This window comes from Colobus angolensis, unplaced genomic scaffold (assembly GCF_000951035.1).
Source record: "Colobus angolensis palliatus isolate OR3802 unplaced genomic scaffold, Cang.pa_1.0 Scaffold111, whole genome shotgun sequence".
In the NCBI taxonomy this organism is placed as follows: Eukaryota; Metazoa; Chordata; class Mammalia; order Primates; family Cercopithecidae; genus Colobus; species Colobus angolensis.
Genome location: NW_012112142.1, coordinates 5,438,775 through 5,464,186, shown reverse-complemented (window position 1 = coordinate 5,464,186; position 25,412 = coordinate 5,438,775). Strand labels below are relative to the sequence as shown.

Genomic DNA, 25,412 nt, shown 5'->3' with positions numbered 1-25,412 from the left:
CTACCTCTCACGGAAAATGGAATGGAAGTTTCTAAAGAAAAATAAAACTACCATACTATCCAGCAATTCCTCTTCTGGGCATATACTCAAAGCAAATGAAATCACCACCTTGTAAATAGATCTGCAGTCTGTGTTCATTACAGCATTATTCACAGTAGCCAACATATGGAGACAACTCAAGTGTCCACTGACAGATGAATAAAGAAACTGTATATATATGCATACACACAATGGAATATTATTCATCCCTAAAAAAAAAAAACCAACGATATACTGCCATTTGCTACAACATGGATGGGCCTGAAAGACACTGTGCTAAATGAAATAAGCCAGACAGAAAAAAAGATACTGCATAATCTCACATATATGTAGAATCCAAAAAAAAAATTCAAATACATAAAGAACAAAACTGGTTATGGGGGGGTAGGGAGAAATGGGGAAATGTAGGTCAAAGGATTCAAAGTAGCAGATACGTAGAATGAACAAGTCTAGAGATCTAATATGCAACATGAGGATTTTAGGTAACAAAATTGTACTGTATTTGGGATTCATGCTAAATGAGTAGCTTTCAGCTGCTCTTGTCAGAAACAAAAAATATATGGGTAACTGAGATGATGGATATGTTAATTTGCTTCACGTCGTATACCTTAAATGTATGCAATAAAATTTATTTTAAAAATAAAGCCGGGTAGTATAATAATAGAGGTACCAAGAATAGGTACTCTGGAGCAAAGATCCATCTTATTTGTGACTTCCAAAGAGTATACAGCATATAGGAGGCATAATAATGATCTTCCTTTATTTCAAAAGTCTGTAAAAATTGGATCAACTAATATACTTATTGTGCATCCAAATCAAAACTTTGAAAAATAGTTTAGGATTAACTCTTTCTTCAGTTTAACTTTGTTGTTACCAGATTTTAAATGTTCTTTTGCCAAAGCAGACCAAGAAAAATGCTGCCTCCTGAAGATTTACTCCCTAACTCCTTAACTGTTGTAATTACATTTAGCTTATAGCTTAAATTCTTTTTCAAGCTTGCATTCTCAAAACAAAACCTGAGATGTTTCAGATGTACACTGAGTATTTAAAGGAAGCGAGATTGGAATTTACAGGTAACCATAACCCTCAGTCTTCAGTGGAAGCCTTTGTGTTTCCCAATTACAAGTTTGGATTTAAGAAAAAAGGCCAAGATGCCTACAAAAGTAAAGTTTTGCTTCACTTATTGACACGTCAATAACAATAAGACTTTTAAAATCCCTATTCCGTAATATCGAGCAAAAGAAGTTTCCTAATTCAAAAAACTAGTGATGTATCCTTTTCCAGAAAGCAAATCTGCAGCAGTATTTCTATAATAATGCTCCTCTTTTATTTAGAATCTTTTAAAATATGCTTTAATGTCAATGTTTAAAAATATTTGACCATTACAAGGAATTTTTATAGACCCCCCACTAATTAAGATAAGAATTTTGTACTTGTTGATGCTCTATTTAAATAGTTTTCATTGGAAAACTGCTCTTCATTGCTTTACTGTGATGCTAACATTGCTTTTGTGGTGCTGAACGCTGAGTACAAGTTCCTCTCCCATTTCAACCTGGATGGGATTATCTAAAACAACTGCAGCTTGTTTCCAGTGGGAGGCTTCACTTGAAGTATCCAACCTAATCTCTTCGTCAAGGTACATATGATACCAAAATGGAATAGCAGTCACTCTTCCAGATTTACAAATGTGTACCTATGAAAATTAAGAAATTATGAAAATATCATCAGAGTACATAGAGTAGACTTAAATAAGTCTTCTTTCTCTTTTTAGTTACTTTTAAATACAAGAATTATTTTAAAATACATTTCACCAGCTAATTCATATCAATATTAACCTATTGACTAATTTACTTAAATCCATTTTTGGATACTGTTCAGAAAATAAGATTTAAATCTTTAAAGTAGCTAAAACTATGTATAAAAGTATCACCTAATTTAAGATAATTATTCTAAACAATAACGAAATCATTTTGCATGTTGTCCTTACCTTTACTTCTCTTTTAGAGGTGTTCAAATATGGAGTCATTAAATCTATTCTTAAGAGTTCCACTGGCTTGCTTAAAGGTATACAGGGCAATGAGGACAGATCCAAAAATACACGTATAGGTACCTAGAGAAAGTATAAATTTTTCACTTTCACTTTTTGTGGTCAGGGCTCAAGTTTTTCACTTTTACACATTCCTTTTGTGGTCAGGGCTTGCTTTGTACTTGACTCAGTATGATAGAATACTTTTTACATTACCTCCTTTATATTCCCACATCAAGCTAAGGCTGGCTTTCATTAGAACTTTCATTGTTCCAGTACAAAAAGAATGAACAAACCAAGGTTTAGGCAGGTTAGATAATTTGCTCTGGTTTCCATTACCTGTAGATCTTTCATTTGGATGGGAACAGATTAAATTTTTTCTTAAGCTAAACAGCTCTAAAAATTTTTAACCCAAGTATTTGTTTATGAAATAATGGTACAATACTAATTGAATTTCAGATATGATGCCAGATTCAATCAAAGAATAACTGATTTCATTTGGAAAATAAGTTTATTTCTAGAAGGCAGTGGTTCTCAATCTTGGCTGCAAATTAAAATCACTTGGGGAGCTTTTTAAAAGCCCAACTGTTCAGGCCACACCCCAAACCATCTGGAGATAGGATCCCCATATGTTTCCAATGTACAAAGTTGAGAATCACTATTAAATGGTCTATCAAGTTTAGTAGCAATTGAATGCTACTATTTAATACTAATAATTTTTAGCTTCATCCTCATTTGAAACAAAGGAAACTGTCATTTTCCTTGTATAAGGCAAAACAGGACACAGATACATTCACCTCTCCCTGGGCATCCTTGAAAGCATCCAGCCTTTCCTCCCCATAAAAACTCTAACAGTAACCCCACACCATTTCTAAGACTCCTTGTTATGCTCCTATTTTTACATCAAACCAGAAGAAGCCTTAGATTCTCATGATGTCACCTCTTATCACCTGCCTCCTAATCCCCACACTGCTGAACCCATACCTCATAGTCAGCCCCCACTTTTGTTTTTTTTGTTTTTTTTTGGGGGGGGACTGGGTCTCACTGTGTTCCCCAGGCTGGAGTGCAGTGGTGTGATCATAGCTCACTGCAACCTCCCTGGGCTCAAGTGATCCTCCCATGTAGCGAGGACTACAGGTGCCTACCACCACACTTGGCTAATATTTGCATTTTTTGTAGAGATGGGTTTTTGCCATGTTGCCCAGGCTGTCTCGAACTCCTGGACTCAAGCAATCTGCCCTCCTTGGCCTCCCCAAGTGCTAGGATTATAGGCATGAGTTACCTTGCCTGGCCCTCCTGTCATCTTTACCAGTTCCTTCTATGTAACCAACCAAACCAAGCTCATAACCTTATGAGTTCTCTAGAGTTCAGTTCCCAGCCCTCTTTATCAACATGCCCCCATGCTATTTCATCCAGTCTTATGGCCTTAAATACTAGCTACATGCTGCTGCCAAATTTAAATCTTCAGCCCAGAGCTTTCTCTGAATTCTTACCCAATTGCTCAGTGACCACAGCAACATACAAAGCCTGATCCTATTTTCCCCATTATCAGTAAATGGGAACCATTCTTCTAGGTGCTTTCACCTAAAAATAAAATGGAGTCCTCTTTCATAGCCCACATCCAACTTACCAAAAATTCTACCTTTATTTATAGCCCTGTTCTCCAAATCTAAATGTACATGTAGCAGACATTCAGTAAACATTTGTTACTCTGTCACCCAGGCTGGAGTGCAGTGTTGTGATTTCAGCTCACTGCAACCTCCACCTCCCAGGCTCAAGCAATTCTTCTACCTCAGCCTCCCAAGTAGCTGGGACTACAGGCATGCACCACCAAGCCCAGATAATTTTTGTATTTTTTGTAGAGACAGGGTTTCCCCATGTTGCCCAGGCTCATCTCGAACTTGTGAGCTCAAGCAATCTGCCCCACCTTTGCCTCGCAAAGTGCCAGGACTACAGCTGTGAGCCACCATGCCCAGCCCATTTCTAAATCTTGACTCCTTATTTCCTAAACAGACGCTAACCCCCTTTTGCTTGAGCTGTTTTCCTAGGCTCCTGCATTCCTGCTCTCCGCAGTCTGATTTCCTAGAATCTGAGCATTAGCTGCTGATACTTATCAGCTGCCAGCCTGAGGTCTCAATGTAAGGGTTCAAGTTTAGAACATAAATCTTTTTTGGACAAAGACCACTCTTTCATAAGATTAAAACCTAGGACCCTTCTTCCATTTATGACAGTGATTCAGAGGAGTATCTATAAACTTTTTTTTTTTTTTGATATGCAGTCTCGCTCTGTCATCCAGACTGCAGTGCAGTGTCATGATCTTGGCTCACTGCAACTTCTGCCTCCTGAGTTCAAGAGATTCTCCTGCCTTAGTCTCCAGAGTAGCTGGGATTGCAGGCATGCACCACCATACCTGGCTAATTTTTTTGTATTTTTGTAGAGGTGGGATTTTACCATGTTGGCCAGGCTGGTCTTGAACTCCTGACCTCAAGTGATCCACCCGCCTCAGCCTCCCCAAAGTGCTGGGATTACAGGCATGAGCCACCACACCTGGCCAAATACCTATAAACTTTTATCAGCAGTCATGACAAAATTCCTTGGTTACTGTAACATCTAGGTTGATTTTTACCTATAATAAGTTCCTTTGTAGGTAAGAATCTAAGTGCTCTTAGTCACTGTGTTTAATCCAGCTAAACTTTAGTCACTGTGTTTAGCTAGATTAAACAGTGACTAAAGAGGGAGCGAAGGTAGACTGTTCAACAGCATCCTGGTTGAACTTCTCCTCTAGACACTTACCTGAAACTGATTAATAAAAGGTGCTATATTTAATCCAAGAGTACGTTCTGTTCCTTGAACAGCATTCTCCTCTAGGAGTGTCTGTGATTCCACAAGCAACCCAAACATCAGCACATATTGAGGAAAGATCTTGCCTCCAGATTGTAGTAAACACCTAAGGAAAAAAGTACATATTTTAAAAAGCTTTTGCGGCTGGGCCACAGTGGCTCACGCCTGTAATCCCAGCACTTTGGGAGGCCAAGGTGGGTGGATCACTTGAGCCCAAGAGTTCAAGACCAGCCTAGGCAACATGGCAAAACCTCATCTCTATAAAAAATACAAAAACTAGCCAAGCATGGTTTTGATAAACACCACTATGGCATGCACCTATAGTCCCAGCTACTTGGGAGGTTGAGGCAGGAGGACTGCTTGAATCCAAAAGGTAGCAGTTGCAGTGAAATACATCCCACCACTGCACTACACCCTGGCTGACAGAGTGAGACTTTGTCTCAAAAAAACATAAAACAAAAGAAACCCTTTGTAATCCCCTCCATTGTATAAACATCAGTAACTAAGAATCATGATAAATCAGTAAAGAGCTACAGATTACACAGCGTCTAATGGATTTTCAATTATTCATGGCTGGTATTTCAGAATAGTAAACCACTAGAAATAATTTCTCGAGTCAAAGTAACTACTGATCAATGAAAGAGAAAAATGACCAGTTAGCTATTTAAATGAACATACGTCTTTAGATTCAAGAAAGAGTCATCAATGGATGCTAAAACTAGTAGGTCAAAGTTTGATTAGGAAAATATCCTTTTACAGTCTCAAAGTATCACCCCCACAAATGACTTATCACAAAGGGGGAAATAGTGACTTACTGAATGGAGAAATGTGTAGATACAACTTAAACCATGTGACTGTATTAACATCAAAAATAATGCGACAGGCTGGGCACGGTGGCCGAGATGCCTATAATCCCAACACTGTGGGAGGCCAAGGTGAGAGAATTGCTTGAGCCCAGTATTTTAAGACCTGCCTAGGCAACATAGCAAGACCCCATCTCTACAAATAAATGAACTAGCCAGGTGTGGTGGTGCACACCTGTAGTCCCAGCTTACTCAAGAGGCTGAGGTGGGAGGATCGCTTGAGCCCAGGAGGTCCACACTGCAGTTAGCAGTGATTGCACCACTAAAGAGACATGAAAACTAAATGGAATATATGATCCTGGATTGGATTCCAGACCAGGAATAGAAAAGCTACAAAGGACAACTGGTGAAACCTGGATAAGGTTTGTAGCTTAGACAACAGTATTGTATCTCTGTAAATTTCCTGATTTTAATAATTGTACAGTGGTTATATAAGTGAATGTCCTATGCATTCCAAGGTATTAGGAGTAAAGACACATTGTATCTATGGTTCAGGGAAAGAGCCTGAAATGTTTTTTCCTGAACAATTTAGCAGATGTGGTAAAATATTAATAGTTTGTGAATCTGAGTGTAAGGTATATGGTAAGTTCTTTGTATTATTCTTTAACTTCTCCAAAGGCTTGAAAATTATTTCAAAATAAAAGGTCAAACACTCCAAATGCAAAATTTAAAAAAAAAAAAAAAAGTCCAAATACTCTAATACTCAAGGAGATAGAGTCAAGGGTTAACAAAATCCTTTCTCTTCCTACAGTTGACCTTGGGTTTACCTTCTCTTTCTCTGAAAATCTTATAAGAATAGAATGTCAGCTGTGTTTATCAGCAACACTGCTTAAGGTTAAAAAAAAAAATCTCTTAATAGGTAGACTATATCTGGACGGAGAGAACTATGAACAAAGGATAAATGCCTGACGGGAACCCATACCACGTGTGGGCTTCCCTGAGAGTTTAACCAGGTGTTCATATTGCTAGGCTGTGGAAGCTGTGCCCATGGGAGAAGAGTTGCTATATGAAGCGAAGGGCTCTTAAGCCAAGGCAGCTTCCACACCTACCTATGTAGTCTTGTTTCCTCACACCTGAGCTATGTGCTATGTGGGAAGGGAGAGAAGGGTGGGTGAGCCACCTACTGACATCCAATGAAACAGAGGTGGAGGATACTTTAAACCAAGTAATTATTTTCATTTGCCACATTTACAATCAAATGTCAAATCTACATTTTTACTGAATATTCCAAGCTTGTTCCTACTTGAATTTCTAGAACAGCATACTAGGCAGGTGAACTTTATATTATCATATGTACATTTCACAGTACATTTTTACTCCTAAATTAAATATTTAGAGTAAGAATCTACTTATAAAAATACAGAACTAAACATTTCACCAACACATTTGTTCATATCTTAAAAAGTAATTCATAAACATTTCCAAAATTATATACTATGCAGTCTCCCTAAACAGATCATTAAAACCTAGACAAGCTAAGCTATAAAACACCCCATTCCTCAAAACTACTTTGGCACTACTGCTCTTGAATTAGATTTCAATTAATTCTCCGGTCTCTTACTAAACTGATTATCTCAATTCTATAACCACTTAAAGATATCTAAAGTAAGGACAATTAAATTATAATGACAAGACATGGCAACTAAATGCAATGTAAGACTCTTGATTAGAACTAGACTGGGAAGAAAAGCAATGAAGAATATTACTAGGGTAATGAGAAATTTTAATATGCACTATATATTAGTGCTATTATTAGTATTATTATATATTAATACTATTATTAGTATTAAAACTATTGTTTTATCAATGTGAAATATCCTGGGATAATTTTATTGTGATATGTAGGGGAAAACATTTGTTCTTAGGGAACACATGCTAAATACTAAAGAAAAGATGAAGTTTATGATGCCAACAATCAACTACCAAATGGTTCAGTAAAGTAAACAATAATCTAGTGTTCTCTGTTATTATTCTTGCAATTTTTCCTAAGTTTGAAAATTTTCAAAATAATACATTTGAGGAAAAGTTAATAAGGAAACAGTCTGCTCTTGTAACAGCTCACTCTCTCCTAAAGACAAGCTAACAGGAAGCCATATCCCCAGCCGTAATGTGAGGAGCACAGATTCAGCAAGCAAAGTTAAGAGATGACTCCAAATGTAATGGCACCAGACTGATAAAGATAAGTCATGATTCTGTACCAGGATAATCTCTCTTCACCCACTAAATATAATGACGTGATCCTTTAGAGTTGTAATAAATCCTATATTCGTAAATTAGCCTAAAAAGGACTCCACCCTGCCCCCAGTGCTTTACTCATTGTTGCTATTCCTTTCCTATCAACTTTTTGGCATATTAGGTAGTCTGGTAGACATTCAATCTCCACAGTTAGTGAAATTTCACACCTCATAATAAAATTGCACAGCTCTTAACCAAATTCCAATCTATGCCTTTACCAAACTGGCTACAATTTTATGTCTTCCCAAATCACTGGAAAAATCTTTTTTCCTCAAAAGGATCAAGTTTAATCCTGAAAACTCATGTTATTAAAATTATCTGAACAATTGACGTTATCTGCTAACTGTGATGCATTTAAGTGAAAATCAGACCTAATTTTCTTCAGGATCACAAAGGTCTCTGAAAGGAGAGACTAGCCACAGAACTTTATGTTGCTTGACTAACAACCCTTCACTCCCCAAATAGCCACAAGAGGGTACCATTCTATGAAATCAGAATGTTAAAAAAGCACACAGGTTTATAAAAGCTAACCTTATAGTCATGAAATCTATGGGAGAAAGAGAGTTGGAGAACGATATCATGTGAGTCACTTAAGTAGTCTTATGAACCGTTTCTATTTATAAAACATAGGTTGAGCCCAGGAAGTCATGGCTGCAGTGAGCCATGATCATGCCACTGCACTCCAGCCTGGGCGACAGAGTGACAGCCTGTCTAAAAGAAATAAAAATAAAACTTCTGACACCAAGTGGTGGTGGCGGGGGGCAGGGAGGAGGTTCCCACTCCAAAAAATTCTCAGATACCTTTTGAGTGTACTACAACTGAAATCAATACTGACATTACCTGGAGTTAGCATCAAGTGCTATAAGGGCTCCATCCCACATGACTGCCCCCAGTTCTGATGCCAACTGTAGGTCCTGGACTTTCAGTACTTTTGGTCATCTATAAAACTGAAACCACCTTTGCAAAAATTATGGCAGTGAAAGAAATCTAACATAGCTCACTCCATTCTGCTTCTAACCTCACAAACTGACTGTCTCAGGCATAGGGTGAGCTAACTGTGGGAGGAATTTTAGTTTACAGTTTAACTTTAAAGCAAGGATGATAATAGTCCCTTCCTGAAAATGAACCCTTTCCTTGTTCAGGGACCAAAACAGCCACTGTAAAACTAAGGAAAGGCCACAAGGTTAGGATTATGGGAGGAGCCTGAATTCTGCTAAAATGTAGGCACAATTAAATGATACCCAGTCATTGTACCCTAGCTTGCTTTTCTATAATGCCTTACTGCTCAGGAATCATGGAGCCAGAGGTCACCAGATGTATAACTGCCCCAATTGCTCCTATAGATAACATCAGTATTGTAAAACCTAAGATTGGTCTTTGAGATATTTTTCAGACTCAACTGCTCCTATGACTCCCACCCAGAAACTTGACTCAGTGCAGGAAGACCGTTTTTGACATCCCTATGATTTCATCCCAAACCAGTCAGCAGTATCCATTCCCTAGCCACCAGTTCACCAAATTATTCTTTAAAACTAGCCTCTGAGTTCTCAGGGAGGTGGATTTGAAAAACATCTCCCATTCTTCCACTTGACTGCCTTGTGATAATTACACACTTTTCTTTTCTTTTTTTTTTTTTTTTTAGTCGGAGTCTCACACTGTTGCCCAGGCTGGAGTGCAGTGGTGCAATCTTGGCTCACTGCAACCTCTGCCTCCCAAATTCAGGCGATTCTCCTGCCTCAGCCTCCTGAGCAGCTGGGATTACAGGCACACATCACCATTCCCAGCTAATTTTTGTATTTTTAGTAGAGACGGGGTTTTACCATGTTGGCCAGGCTGGTCTCAAACTCCTGACCTCAAGTGATCCACCCACCTCAGCCTCCCCAAGTGCTGGGATTACAGGCATGAGCCCACCTAAACTTTCCTACTGCAACTTCTGCTGTTCTCGCTGTATTGGCTTTTCTGGGCAGTGGGCAAGAAGAACCCATCAGGCTGTAACAATCAAGGGTTCCCACAATGTCCTCTTTGAGTTCAATAATTTGTCAGAATGGCTCACAGAACTCAGAAGAACACTTTACTTATATTTACGGATTCATTACAAAGGATACAACTCAGGAATAGCCGAATACAAAGTATACATAGGGCAAATATGATATTGTGATTATAATAAGATACATATATATCTGGTCTTCATCCTGTTTCCTGCTACAGAACTCCTAACACCCTTGGAACCTACAGAATGGTGTCTTCTGTATGCTAATGAGATAAATGATGACTAAGGGCCCCTACCCAGCCCTGGGTTGGGGGCTAACAAAGCTTCCATAAAAACCCAGAAAGATAAAGTTCAGAGAGCTTCCAGGTAGCTGAACACATGGAGGTTCCTAGAGGGTGCCCAGAGAGGACATGGAAGCCCCGTGCCACTTCCCACATGCTTGCTATACACATCTCTTCATCTGGCTCTTCATTTGTATCCTTTGTAACATCCTTCATAATAAATGAAATGGGCAAACATAAGTAAAGTGTTTCCCCGAGTTCTGTGAACCACACTAGCAAATTAACGGAACTCGAAGAATTGGTCTCAGGAACTTCCAATTTACAGCCTGTGAGAAGTACAAGTGACAACCCACTACTTGTAACTGGCATCTGAAGTAGGGGGCAGTCTGTGGAACTGAGTCCTCAGCCTGTGGGATCTGACACTATCAACTAAGTGATAATCAGTTTAGTTCTCCGTTATCTATGCTTGCAATTTTTTTTTCTCTGTTATTATCCTTGCAACTCAACTTCTATATGTGAATGAGATGAATGGTGACTAAGACCCCCTCCCTATCCTTAGGGTGGGGACTAAAAGATAGTGTCAGATCTTAGCTATGTTCAGATAAAATGACCATTGCTTTGAAACTCTGCTTATCTTTACTAACGTTGAGTGTTTTGTTGTTACTTACATTACTGCAACTGCTAGACTGCTCAGAAATCTTTTGCAAAGCTAAATGATACTTCAGAACCATCCATGCCTTCAGCAATGAAAAAAATAATGTTGTAACTCAAAAGTCTAACAAAATACAACAGACTGGGTAATTTATAAAGAACAGAAACTTATTTGGCTGACTGTTCATGGCAGAGGGCAGAGAGATAGAGGAGAGGGAGAGAGAGAGAGAAAGGGCAAGAGGGCTGACCTCATCCTGTATAAAAAACCCCACTCCCATCCATGGAAATGGCATTAATCCACTTATGAAGGCAGAGCCCTCCTGACCTCATCCCCACTTAAATATCACACCTCTCAACACTGTTGCACTGAGGATTAACTTTCCAACACATGAGCTTTGGAGGAGACATTCAAACCATAGTCATGGTTTTTAAAAAAACAAAAAATGAAAGAGTTTACCAAGCCTTCAAGCTTTCCCCTGTATTTTAAACTAGCATGAGTGAATAGAACTTAAGAATGAACTTTTTTTTTTTTTTGAGATGGAGTTTCGCTCTTGTTGCCCAGAGCTGGAGTGCAATGGCGCGATCTCAGCTAACAGCAACCTCCCCCTCCCAGGTTCAAGTGATTCTCCTGCCTTAGCCTCCCAAGTAGCTGGGATTAGAGGCATGCGCCACCATGCCTAGCTCCTTTTAATTTTTAGTAGAAACAGGGTTTCTCCATGTTGCTCAGGCTGGTCTCAAACTCCAGACCTCAGGTGATCAGTCCGCCTTGGCCTCCCAAAGTGCTGGGATTACAGGCATGAGCCACCGCTTCCAGCAAGAATGATTATTTAAAAACAACTGCAGATCAGGCACAGTGGCTCACACCCGTAATCCCAACACTCTGGAAAGCCAAGACAGGAGCCCAATTACTACAATACATCACATTAACAGAATGAAGACCACATGATCATCTCAATGGATGCAGAAAAAGCATTTGACAAAAATCACACTTCCATGATAAAAGCGTTCAACAAACTAGGAATAGAAGGAAACTACCTCAACATAATAAGAGCCACATATGAAAAGCCCACAACTATTAATATCACCACACTTAAAGATATATATATCTTGGTTTCAAAATATAGTTCTCCACTAAAAGTAACCAAAAGGAACCAGAGTCCCCTGGAGAAAGACTAATCCTAAGGTTGGGGTTGAGAAAAATTCAAGATGGAAGTAAAACATCTGGTTGCACCAAAGTAAGAACATGCTCAAAGAATTATGGGAATGTGTCAAAAAGACACAGGAACTAGTTTAAAGGACCTCCCACTGGCCAAACCTGGGACGATTTTAGCATCAAATGAAGTCACACAGCCTGAAAAGTAATGCTTGAGGAGCATACAATGATCTTGACTTATTTTTACAGTTATGCCATTAAAGAACTTAAGGAATTTACATAAAATCTGAGCTCAAAAAAAAAAAAAAAACCCAAAAGTTATTATGTTGTGTTTTACCTGGATATTGCAGCTTTTTCCATTATTTCCTGCTGAATGAGCCCAGATGGCTCAATGACATCCAATATAATTATGCTCCATAACTTGTCTGATTTTGGCCTTTGTAACATAGCAGATTCATCCTCCACATGTCTCAGCCAAAACTCAAGTGTTTCTTTAGGAAAGTGATTGGCTTCAGATATGAGGTCCAGAGCAATACGATGCTGGTCTTTCTCCACAGAACTGTATGGTTTAACCTGCCCAAGTGTGCCAGCAATAAGAGGCAGAATAGAGAAGCCTTCAGACACATCTAACACATAGAAAGGTTCAAGGATGTTCTGTACAGTATTACTCTGTCCAGTTCCAGAGCTCATCTCATTCTGACAGAGAGTATCCATGGTCTGATACAGTTTCTCTGGAGTCAGTGAAGACAAAACTTTGCTCATTGCCATTTTAAAGCCTTCATGATATGGGATGTTGTTAAGTAAAGCAATTTCTGTAGATTCCAATACACATGTCTGCTCTACAGCATCTGGTTTACTGGTCTGAAGGTTAGCAAGGGCACTACAAAGTTCAGCCTCATTTCCTAACGACAACAAGTCTTTATTCTGGGTAAAACTTCTTGCAACATCCATTTGACATTCCAAATCCAAGACACTAATACTCTGGATTCTTAAGTAACAGTCTTGACAAGACACTTCCATCATCACATGGTCTCCAGGCTTTATCCAGTAGTCTTCATTAAATAGTAAGAAAGAAAAAATATATATATGGAGTGCTTATAAGACAGAGGATCACATAAACATCTCCATCCTCCATCTAACCCCCCCCATTCTTTAAATCACTATAGAAAGGATTACAAATAATAATTTAATATACCAAAAAAAAAAAAAAAAAAAACCAGGAAAACCCTACCAGATTTACTTAGGGAAAAACTGAAATTTGAAGACTCAATTAACCAGTAGCATAATGGAGACATTTGAGAGCTCCATGATTGACCCTGAGACTATCAGTATGATAATGTTTTTACTGCCATCACTAGGTTTCCCCATATCCCCAAATTGGGGTGTTGGTGGAGTACTGCAGGGGACTCTATCATCTTTGGTAATGAAGGCTAATAACAACAAAGATAAAATTCAGGGATAAATATCAAACCTCACTTTAGCTTAAAGGGACATTCTTTTCTCTAAGAGAAACTTCCAAAAGAACAAGGTAACATTCAACAGAATTGTAACAGTTATATTTGTTAACTGTAAGCATTTTAGACATTCTTGCATGTCTAGGAACTTCAAAGTATAAAGAAGAACCAAGTCCTACAATAAAGACCATATCATACTCCTTTCATATGTGGGAAAACTTCTGTTTGTTTTGTTTTGTCTTTTTGAGACAAGGTCTCACTCTGTCACCCAGGCTGGGAGTGGTGTAACAAGGCCCCTGCAGCCTCCAACTCCTGGGCTCAAGCGATTCTCCTGCCTCAGCCTCCCAAGTAGCTGCGACTACAGATGCATGCCACCAGGCCCAGCTATTTTTTTTTTTTTTAAATAGAGGTGAGGTCTTGCTATTTTACCCAGGTTGGTCCTGAACTCCTGGGCTCAAGTGATCCTCTTGCCTCAGCCTTCCAATGTGTTGGGATTACAGGAATGAGCCACTGCACCTGGCCTACATGTAGTAAAATTTTAAAATGTCAATGTATAAATGTATAATCGCAATTCCTTCTCATTAGCCCTGGAACTAGTTGAAAATAGAAATTGTTACACTTTTTTGGGTTTTTTGGAGACAGTGTCTTGCTTTGTGGCCTAGGCTGGAGTATAGTGGTATGATCACTGTGGCCTCAATCTTAGGGCTCAAGCTATCCTCCCACCTCAGCCTCCAGAGTAGCTGGAACTACAGGCGCTCACCACCATACCTGAATTTTTAAAATTTTTTAGAAGAGACCAGGCTGGTCTCAAACTCCTGAACTCCAGCAATCCTCCTACCTCGGCAGGAGGATCCCAAAGTGCTGGGATTACAGGTATGAGCCACTGAGCCCAGCCATAAATTGCTATTCTTATGCTTAAACATATAAATGTCCTTTCTCTAAGGATTAAAAAACAAAAGACATCTGTCTAAGTTACTACAGGTAAAAGAGAGTTAGAACAAACACAAGTAAAAAATATCATTCACTGAGTGCCCGTCACTGTGGTAGGCATTTTATACCTACTATCTCTAAGAATCCCTAAAACAGTGCTGCAAGATAAATGGTGTCATCCCATTTTTATATATCATACAACATAAGCTCTGAGAAACAAGTGGCAGGGATGGCCAGGAGGGATTCAGTAAGTAGCAGAGCCAAGAACTGAATCCAAATCTACCTAACTGACTCCAAAAACAACATACTAGCCACAACAATATACTGATTCCAGGCTTTTATGACCTTGCCAAATTAGATCCCTTGATTAAGAAACTAAACAGAAATAGATGTATTAACTTCCAGTTTAAGAATAGATGTCTCTCTCTCTCTGTCTCTGTGTGTGTGTGTGTGTGTGTGTGTGTGTGTGTGTCTGTGTGTGTGTCTGTGTGTGTGTCAAGATCTCCCTCTGTTGCCCAGGCTGGAGTGCAGTGTTACAGTCTTGGCTCACTGCAGCCTCAACCTCCTGGACTCAAGGGAGCCTTCTTCCTCAGTGCCCCAAGTAGCTGGAACTACAAGCACTTGCCACCATCCCCAGTTAATTTTTTTCATTTTGTAGAAACGAGGTCTTGCAGCCGGGCACGGTGGCTCACACCTGTAATCCCAGCACTTTGGGAGGCCAAAGTGGGCGGATCAAGAGGTCAGGAGATCAAGACCATCCTGGCTAACACAGCAAAACCCCATCTCTACTAAAAATACAAAAAATTAGCTGGGCGTGGTGGCATGCACCTGTAGTCCCAGCTACTCAAGAGGCTGAGGCAGGAGAATCGCTTGAACCCAAGAGGCAGAGGTTGCAGTGAACTGAGATTGCGCCACTGCACTCCAGCCTGGGTGACAGAGTGAGACTCCATCTCAAAAAAAAAGACAAAAAGAAGTGAGGTCTCGCTATGTTGCCCAGGCTGGTTTAAACTCCTGGCCTCAAGCAGTCCTCCCACGGGGGCCTCCCAAAGTACTAGGAATACAGGTGTCAGCCACCATACCCAGCCTAAAAAGGGTAGTGATTCTATATAATTCAACTACTTTAAACTCACATTAAACCCATCGAATAACTGTAAAAACAATTTCCATACCAAATAAAAATCTTTAATACAGAACTTCCCTAGGGAAGTTCACAGATCCATGAACTCTCTAAAACTGAAAAACTTTGTGCCTGTATGAATGTGTACATTTTTATGACCCAGGGCTCCAGAGACGTCATCAGCTTCTCTAAGGAGTAAGAACTCCTGCACTAAAAGCAGTACTTTTCCAATACTTCCCATGAAATAATGGAGCAGGACTTCTTTCATCTACTGATAACTAGAAAAATCAGAGCTGAAGAAATAATGATAGGTTTTCCAAGTGCTATGCAACAGAGTTGTGTTTGTCTCTCTTAACCACAAATATTACCTATTTCAAATTTCTTTTGGAAAAAAAAAAAAAAATGAAGTTCTGAAAGATTTAACCAACCTCCCTTGACTGAAAACTTCATATCGAAAGTTTTTTTTTTTTTTTTGCCACTGACTCGAATACTTAGAAGATTAAAGCAAAAGGTTTAAAAAAAAAAAAATTGACAAGACCTACCTGTAAGGTCCTGTACGGGGTAGACAGCCTGTTCCCAACATGTTTCCTCACTAGGACTTGTGGATAAACTATGTTCATCATCAAGCTGGAGCACAAACCAAACCATAATAGCATCTAGTATGCCTTCTTTAATAACAGGAATACCAATCTTATCAGGCTTTTTAGTTGCAAGACTTTTTAATTCCTGAGAAAAATGTAAAAGGAATGAAAGGGTTTTATGTATTTCATATATACATGCCTCAATATCTTACCATTTTCCATCTCTGGAGTTCTTAGTCCTGCCCAGCTCCCTGAGGGATTCAGTACACTGGCACACCTATAACCATGTAAGGCACAATGGTTGGGAAGCTCTGACCTATTTTATTGGAATACCATGTAGCTATTATTAAAAAGAACGAAGCAGATATATATTGCTGATATGGAAAGAAGAAGTCCATAATATATTGTTGAATGAAAAAGGTTAAGTAACAAAGCAATGGAGACTGTTTTGTTTAGAAAACAGAGGGGGATGGAAGGGGGGTAGGGAGAGAGAGGGAGTAGGGAGAGAGAAAGAATGTGTAAGAGAGAGAGAGAGAGAGAGAAGGAGTGTGTGTGTGTATGTACAGAAAAGTAGGTCTGGAAAGACGCACTTCTAACTAGTGACCTGGGGAAAGAAGGGTTGAGATTTTAAAAAGGAAGAAAAATACTAGGACTTTTTCCTTTCTATCCTGTATTGCTTGAAAGTGTTAAACAGACATGCATGACTTTTGAAACTAGAACCTTAATAAGATTTGTGTGTGTGGCTAAGAAAAATTAAAATGTTAAAAAGCCTTAAAATAATAAAATGATAACTGGCAGCTACAAACGTGTTACTTGCTACTGAAAGTCATAACAGGTAAGGAATGCTCTTGAAGCTCAGAAAGCTCAGCCTCAGTAAGCAAGGCTGAATGAATTGTTAAATTAGTTCCAGATAACCTCAAGAACAATGTGGTAACAAATAATAAAGGAAAGCTTCTATTAAATTATAAAAATCTTAGGCTAGCTGGGCATGGTGGCTCATGCCTGTAATCCCAGCACTTTGGGAGGCCGGGGGGCGGGGGATCATTGAGGTCAAGAGTTCGAGACCAGCCTGGCCAACATGGTGAAACCCTATGTCTACTAAAAATACAAAAATTAGCTACTCATGGTGGTGGGTGCCTGTAATCCCAGCTACTAGGGAGGCTCAGGCAGGAGAATCGCTTGAACCCAAAAAGTGGAGGCTGCAGTGAGCCAAGATCATACCATTGCATTGCAGCCTAGGCAATAAGAGCGAAACTCTGTCTCAAAAAAAAAAACAAAAAAAAACTTAGGCTAAAATTACCCCCCCACAAAGTCTTCTATCTCCAAACAGGTTTCACTTATAACATTTATGTCCTTGAACATTGAACCTTACTTATTAAAGACCTTCAGAGAACTCTACGTAACCTTTCCAATTTCTTTCGGCACCTTTTTTTTTTTTTTGAGATGGAGTTTCGCTCTTGTTGCTCAGGCTGGAGTGCAATGGCGCGATCTTGGCTCATGCAATCTCCTCCTCCCGGGTTCAAGCAATTCTCCTGTCTCAGCCTCCCGAATAGTTGGGTTTACAGGCACCCGCCACCACACCCGGCTAATTTTTTTGTATTTTTTTAGTAGAGACAGGGTTTCACCATGTTGGCTAGGCTGGTCCTGAACTTCTGAACTCAGGTAATCCACCCGCCTCAGCTTCCCAAAGTGCTGGGATTACAGGCATGAGCCACTGTGCCCAGCTGGGCACTTTCTCTATACAGAACATCCTCACACCATTCACCAACACACACACATACACACTAGGGTGATCAGCTTCTCTTGCTTTTCCTAGGATTATCTTGGTTTCAAAACAGAAAGTCTCAAGTCTCGGAACCCTCTTCAGTCCTGGGCAAACCATGAAGGCTGGTCACCATAATACACATACAACCTAGAGATTTGGATTATTGTTCATTTTGTTAATTTGAAATGGCAGCATGATACAGAGAAAAGTCAGAAAGACCTAGGTTGGAATTCCTGCCCCTGTATTCACATGCTGAATAATTTGGGTGGAAATTATTTAATGTAAGCAACAATTTCCTCATCTGCGTAACACAAGGATAATTATAATTGTATGGCAGTATGTCATAAGAGCTGCCTAATAACACAAGTGAAAGCACCTGGCACCCTATACATTCCCAACAATCTTAGGGGGGGTTTTCTTTGTGTTTAAATAAGTGGGCTGGGCACAGTGGCACTCCAGCCTGGGTGACAGCAGGACACTGTCAAAGAAAAAAAGAAAGAAAAGAAAGCAAGGAAAGCAAGCAAGCAAATAATTTCAGGAAGAAATTCTAATTACCCTTTAATCATTTTCTTTACATACAATAAGTGGAATCTTCATGCAAACTCATAAAATAAGACTGTCCTATATATTATTTTAAACAATGCATGAAATTTAATGCTTGAAAATAGTAACTGAATTTTTTTTCACCTGAAGGTTGTTGAAATCTACTGTCATAATTTCAAAGCACTCTGTCAAAGCCAAATATCCTCCAGGAACTCGACTCATCTTCTCAGTTGTATAAGGTTCAACTGTTTCTTCAGCATCTACAGAAGAATAAGCCGGACTCTGAAATTTCACATTTGTTGGCAAATGGATACCAGCAATGTCCTTAATACCCACTCTGGAGAGAGACAAAATAGGGGAGGGGGAGGAAGATGGATTTTTTTTAGAATCAAGTAACATATCCAATATTGAGTCCAGAAAAAATAAATACAAAAATGAAATAAAACCTCATGAGCAAAGATTTCTTAAGCATAACTACATACACACACATATACAACCACTAACTATAAAGGAAAACAACTACAAATAGGTCTATAATAAAATTAAGAATATCTGCTCATTTAAAAAAAAAACACCCTGTAAGAAAGTAAAAGGCAAGCCACTGAGAGAAGATATTTGTAATAACTATATTCCGTAAAGGGCTCATATCCAAAATATATTTTAAAATTCCTGCATATTAATAAAAAACAAAAATGGGCAAAAGACTCAGACACTTCACGAAAGAACATTTCATGTGCCAATGAGCACATGAAAAGGTGCTCGGCTTCAACAGCCACCCTGGAAATGGAGTTAAAATCACAATGCATACTACACGTCTGACGGAATGGAAAAAAACAAGTAGTCAATACCAAGTATGGTAAGGATGCAGTCTCATACACCATTGGAGTATCAAATTAGTAAGATTACTTTGGAAGACTACTTTGTAGTGCCAACTCGAGCTGAACATACCTATTCATATTCATTCTTAATGTAGGAACCGTTTCACAATGTTTGGCATTTCTACTTCTGAGAATACAGTCAACAGAAATTAATACATATTATCACCAAAAGAATGTTCAAGAATGTTTATAGCTACACTGCTTCTGATAGCCAAGAAAACTGATATAACCCAAATATCTATCAGTAGTATAACAGACAAATCTAGTATAGTCATATAATGGAGTATGATTCAGCAATGAGAATAAACAAACTAAACACAAAAGAAGCTAGGCACACAAAAACAAATCACACTGTATTGTTCTATTTGTATAGAATTCAAAACAAGCAACACTAATCTATGGCATTAGAAGTCTGCATAGTAGGCCGGGCGCGGTGGCTCAAGCCTGTAATCCCAGCACTTTGGGAGGCCGAGACGGGTGGATCACGAGGTCAGGAGATCGAGACCATCCTGGCTAACACTGTGAAACCCCGTCTCTACTAAAGAAGTACAAAAAACTAGCCGGGGAGGTGGCGGGCGCCTGTAGTCCCAGCTACTCGGGAGGCTGAGGCAGGAGAATGGCGTGAACCCGGGAGGCGGAGGTTGTGGTGAGCCAAGATCACACCATTGCACTCCAGCCTGGGCAAAAAAAAAAACTCCGCCTCAAAAAAAAAAAAAAAAAAGAATATTAAAAGAAGTCTGCATAGTAGGTGCTCTAGGGAGTGTGGGGTGCTGGTAAAGAGAAGGGGTTTCTTCCTGCGCACTTTATATTATATAGCGGTAATATTCTGGTCCTTGATCTCAGTCAGCACTGATTACCCAGGTCTATCAACTTCATGAAAATTCATCAAATCATAAACTTATGGCTCGCACACTTGCTATAAAAATGTTTGATGTCAATAAAAATTTACATTGGACCACGCATGGTGGCTTACGCCTGTAATCCCAGCACTTTGGGAGGCCAAGGTGGGAGGATCACTTGAGCCCAGGAGTTAAGAGACCAGCATGGACAACATAGCAATATTATTCTAAATAAAATAAGATAGAATAAAATAAAATAGCCAGGTATGGTGGTGTGTGCCTAGAGTCCAAGTTACTTGGGAGGTTGAGGCAGGAGGATCACTTGAGCCTCGGAGTTCAAGGCTGCAATGAGCTATGATCACATCACTGCACTCCAGCCTGGGCAACAGAGCAAGACCCTGTCTCAAAAAACAAAAAAAGAAAAAAGAAAATTTACAATGAAAAAACACTTTATAAAAATTTAAACAACATTTTTAAAAGGAAAATACTCCAACGTCATCTCACCTCACCTCAACTCAATGGCATTTTTTTTTTTTTTTAGAGAATTTGCCTTTATAACATTTCAAAAGTTCAAATAATCTACTTTTACAGATTATTTTATTACACTCTCAAAAGATGAATCAGCAAATGGAACTAATGATTTTAATAACTCAAAATTAAAAGTCACAAGTTGAAACAAAAAATATGTGACAATTTTTTTGTGTGTGAGACAAGATCTCACGCTGTCACCCAGGCTGGAGTACAAAAGTGTGATCCTGGCTCACTGCAACCTCCACCTACCAGGCTCAAGCAATTCTCCTACCTCCACTTCCTGAGTAGCTGGGATTACAGGTGCATGCCACCACACCCGGCTAATTTTTGTATTTTTTATAGGGACAGGGTTTCGCCATGTTGCCCAGGCTGGTCTCAAACTCCTGAGCTCACGCGATCTGCCCACCTTGGCCTCCCGAAGTGCTGGTATTATAGGCGTGAGCCACTGCGCCCGGCCAATTTCTTTCTAATGTAATATAAACTACGTGAATATATATTGTCAAAACTTCAAGCAATATGGTAAAAAGTCCACCTTCACAGTACTTGTCCTCTCATTTCTTCACTGTTAATAGTTTAATGTGTATCCTTCCGTACCTTTTTTTAGTATTTGTGTATAACACTCTATTTGTACGTTACTGAAACATTCTGTACCATTTGTGAGTCGGTTGTATTCATCATGCCTGTTTATTTCTCAAAAGATACTTCAGTGTATCTTTATTAAAAATGAGAATATTCTCTTAATCACAGCAATCAAATTCAGTATCATCTAACCTACAGTTCATATTCTGTATTTGTCAACTGAATCAAAAATCAATAATGCAGGCAGGGCACAGTGGCTCATGCCTGTAATCCAAACACTTTAGGAGGCTAAGGCAGAAGGATCCCTTGAGTCCAGGAGTTCAAGACCAGCATGGGCAACACAGCAAGACCCTGTCTCTATAAAAACTTTAAAAAATTAACCAGACATGGTGGTGCACACCTGTGGTTGCAGCTCCTCAGGAGGCTGAAGTGAGAGGATCACTTGAGCTTGGGAGGTCAAGACTGCAGTGAGGTATGATTGAGCCACTGCACTTCAACCAGGGCAACACACCAAGATCCCATCTCTCTCTCTCTCTCTCGCTCTCTCTCTCTCTCTCTCTATATATATATATAGTTTTTTTTCCCAATACAGTTCATAGTTTCAATTTAGCTGTCCTGTCTCTTTAATCTCCTTTCATCTGAAACAGTTCTTCATCTTTGCTTTGTCTCTCATGTCACTGACATTTTTTAAGAAGGGAGGCCAACTGTTTTACAGAATGGTCCCAACTTGGGTTTGTCTGAGGTTTTCTCACAATTAGATAGCAGGTTGCACATTTTGGATGTGGTACTATATAAGCAATGCATCCTAAAAGCATCGAATCTGGAGGAATCTTGCTGTTGATGTTAGCTTTAATCACCTGGTTAAGATGATGTGTGGTCACATGGGCCTGCCGGGGGAATAGGGGCAAGGGGAAGGAGAGCATTAGGACAAATACCTAATGCATGCGGGGCTTAAAACCTAGATGATGGGTTAACAGGTGCAGCAAATCACCATGGCACATATATACCTATGTAACAAACCTGCATGTTCTGCACATGTATCCCAGAACTTAAAGTAAAATTTAATTTGATTTAATTAAAAAAAAAAAAAAACAGGCCAGGCACAGTGGCTCACGCCTGTAATCCCAGCACTTTGGGAGGCCAAGGCGGGCGGATCACAAGGTCAGGAGATCAAGACCATCCTGGCTAACACAGTGAAACCCGGTCTCTACTAAAAATACAAAAAAATTAGCCGGGCATGGCGGCAGGTGCCCGTAGTCCCAGCTACTTGGGAGGCTGAGGCAGGAGAATGGCATGAAACCAGGAGGCGGAGCTTGCAGTGAGCAGAGACTGCGCCACTGCACTCCAGCCTGGGCAACAGAGCAAGACTCCATCTCAATAAATAAATAAATAAATAAATAATAAAAAACCAAAAATGTGGTCACATGTGTCAATGTTCTGTGGCTTCTGGGCCCTACTCTGTGTTTTGCTTTGGAAGGTCTCCATCAAATAGATTTTTTGACATTCAGATGTTTAACTCACCCAGAATTAAAAGCAGGGATCTAACTTTTTTCCCCAAATGAAGCACACCATTTCCATTTCCGGAATAGTTTATCCCTTCCCCACTGATCTGAAATATCACACCTGTATCATATACTAAATCCATATAAATTCAAAGGTCTGTATCTAGATTCTTTATTGTGCTCCACTGATGTATTTGTCTTTCTGCATCAATACATTACTGTTTTTTATTTCTAGGTTGTTATACCTAATAAGGCAAGTTTTCTTGGATATTCTTAAACATTTGCTTATTGAGATGAGCATTAAATTCAGCTAATTAGGTGCCAAATGGCAATTTTTATAAAAATGATTTATAACTGTTTCCACCAGTTAAAACAGTAGCACTCACATATATTTTGTCAACACCTTTCTTCATAGTCCTCAACTCATACTGCTGAACTTTGTTTAAAAAAAAAAAAAAAGATATTGGCCTCATTCATCCAGACCTACACCTACTCAAACAAACTGTACACCCTTTTTACTTTTACAAAAGCTCCTATAGCACTTCTACTGTAGTCAGGCACTCATTTGCTAAATAAATGAGTCAATAATGAAGTTATTCTTTTGCAAAATGTAGATACCAGCCATTTAATTTCTACTTTGCTTAGGCAAACAATATTAGTGGTCTCCTAAAGAGGAACTAATGAGGGAAGGAGTCCAGTCATGTTACAGCAAGAAATCTCAGCAAGACACAACCTAGCTTTTCTGGTGGGCAATGCAGTAAGGCATCCCTACAGCCTGAAAACTGTACATATTCTCAGTAATTCCTTATTAAGGAATTTATCCTAAGAAAATAATAGAAACAAATCCACAAAGACATAAGTGCAAAGATGTTTATCTTACTTCTTAAAAGCAGAAAAGTGGAAGCAATCCAAAAAGTCTAAACTCCAATAACTACAACACCAAGAAGTTGATTTTTTAAAGTTATGAACAAAATCTATTACATGAAAAGGCTCACAAAGGAAAAGCAAATATATTTACTGAGTTTTTAAACAAAATTAAATTTACACACACATACATTTACTTACATAGAACTAATATTCAACCAGTACATTCTAATTCAGCCAATCTGCTAATTAAGTCCACTGGCTGGTTAGTGCCCTGTGTCCTACCAATCTCTAAATATTTTTACTATCTGCCTGTTACTAACATACAAAGAAAAAGAGTAAAGGAATATATAGATGAAAAGTAGTAACTTACTGGTGAGGGATTCACGGTGGTTTTCATTTTTTTCAAACCACTTATCAGTATGTCCTAAAATATTTATACGCTACATTTATGATTAAGTTATTGGTAGAAGCTTAGAAAGACCCTAAAATTCCATCCAGCCCAACTACAAATCATTACAGTATTAGTGAAATTTTTAAGAAAAGGGAAATTGAAGTAATTAAGACCAAAATTTATTTTCACAGTGGAATCTTCCATTCCAACTTCACCTAAAATCAGTCAGAACTTAGTATTTTTCTACATGAATCTATAACAACTAAAGAGTACTAAGTTGTATCAAAATTAATTCTCCATTAAAAAAAGAACTGGCTTTAACCATGAAGTTTCATTTAAAATAGGCAACAACAAAAAAAAAAGAATAAAACCAGTGTAAGCAGCATGAATTTAAAGGTCACAAAACTACAAATCCTCACCCAAATACATATTCAGTAGCTTATATCTGTAATATTCTCTTTACAATTATTATTTTTCAATATTTACTATTTAAATAGTCAGTTACTGATATGGTTTGACTCCATGTCCCCACCCAAATCTCATCTCAAATTGTAATCCCCATATGTTGAAGGAGGGGAATTGACTGGATTATGAGAACGGTTTCTTCCATGCTGTTCTCATGATAGGGAGTGAATTCTCACAAGATCTGATGGTTTTACAAATGGTAGTTTTTCCTACGCTCACCCACGTGGTCTTGCGCTCTCTCTCTCTGCGCCCCCTGCCCCCCTCCTCACCTGCCTGCTGCCATGTAAGACATGACTGCTTCCCCTTCTGCTATGTTTGTAAGTTTCCTGAGGCATCCTCAACATTCAAAACTGTGAGTCATTTGAATGAAACTCTTTCCTTTATAAATTACACAGTCTTGGGAGGTTCTTTATAGCAGTGTGAAAACGGACTAATACACTTACCTATGCTGTCTTCTTATCTCTGCACATTCTACTGCCATCCCAAATATAACAGCACTTGCTGGTATAACTTTCCCATACTTTTCACAATTACAACTTTCACCTTTGGTCTAAAAAAAAATAACAATAAAAATTATGTTATCACATGTATTAAAAATTTGTGTGCATAATAAGCTATGAAAATATAAAAAACCTAAAAAGACAGTAAGTAAGGATAAAGTAAGTAAAAGATTTTTTTTCTTCCTTAAAAAATATTTTTGGGTTGGGCACGGTGGCTCACACCTGTAATCCCAGCACTTTGGGAGGCCAAGGCAGGTGGATCACGAGGTCAGGAGATTGAGACCATCCTGACTAACACGGTGAAACCTCATCTCTACTAAAAATACAAAAAATTAGCTGGGCGTGGTGGCACGCACCTGTAGTCCCAGCTACTTGGGAGGCTGAGGCAGGA

The 25,412-nt window shown here is 39.0% G+C and overlaps 1 protein-coding gene across 3 annotated transcripts in view; it reads right to left on the bottom strand.

Annotated features, from left to right (window-relative positions):
- Positions 1-773: 773 nt before the first annotated feature.
- PRMT9 (protein arginine methyltransferase 9) overlaps positions 774-25,412 on the bottom strand; it is a 50,612-nt gene continuing 25,973 nt past the window's right edge. For 2 of the 3 annotated variants that reach the window (XM_011956721.1, XM_011956734.1), the window contains 7 exons: positions 24,965-25,071; positions 18,614-18,806; positions 16,123-16,306; positions 12,417-13,131; positions 4,859-5,012; positions 2,027-2,149; positions 774-1,732 (listed from right to left, as the gene is read on the bottom strand). In XM_011956721.1, the coding sequence (XP_011812111.1) occupies positions 1,517-1,732; positions 2,027-2,149; positions 4,859-5,012; positions 12,417-13,131; positions 16,123-16,306; positions 18,614-18,806; positions 24,965-25,071 (1,692 nt within the window). In that variant the 3' untranslated portion in view covers positions 774-1,516. The remainder of the gene's footprint in view (positions 1,733-2,026; positions 2,150-4,858; positions 5,013-12,416; positions 13,132-16,122; positions 16,307-18,613; positions 18,807-24,964; positions 25,072-25,412) is intronic. The other variant, XM_011956729.1, reaches the window with a different exon arrangement.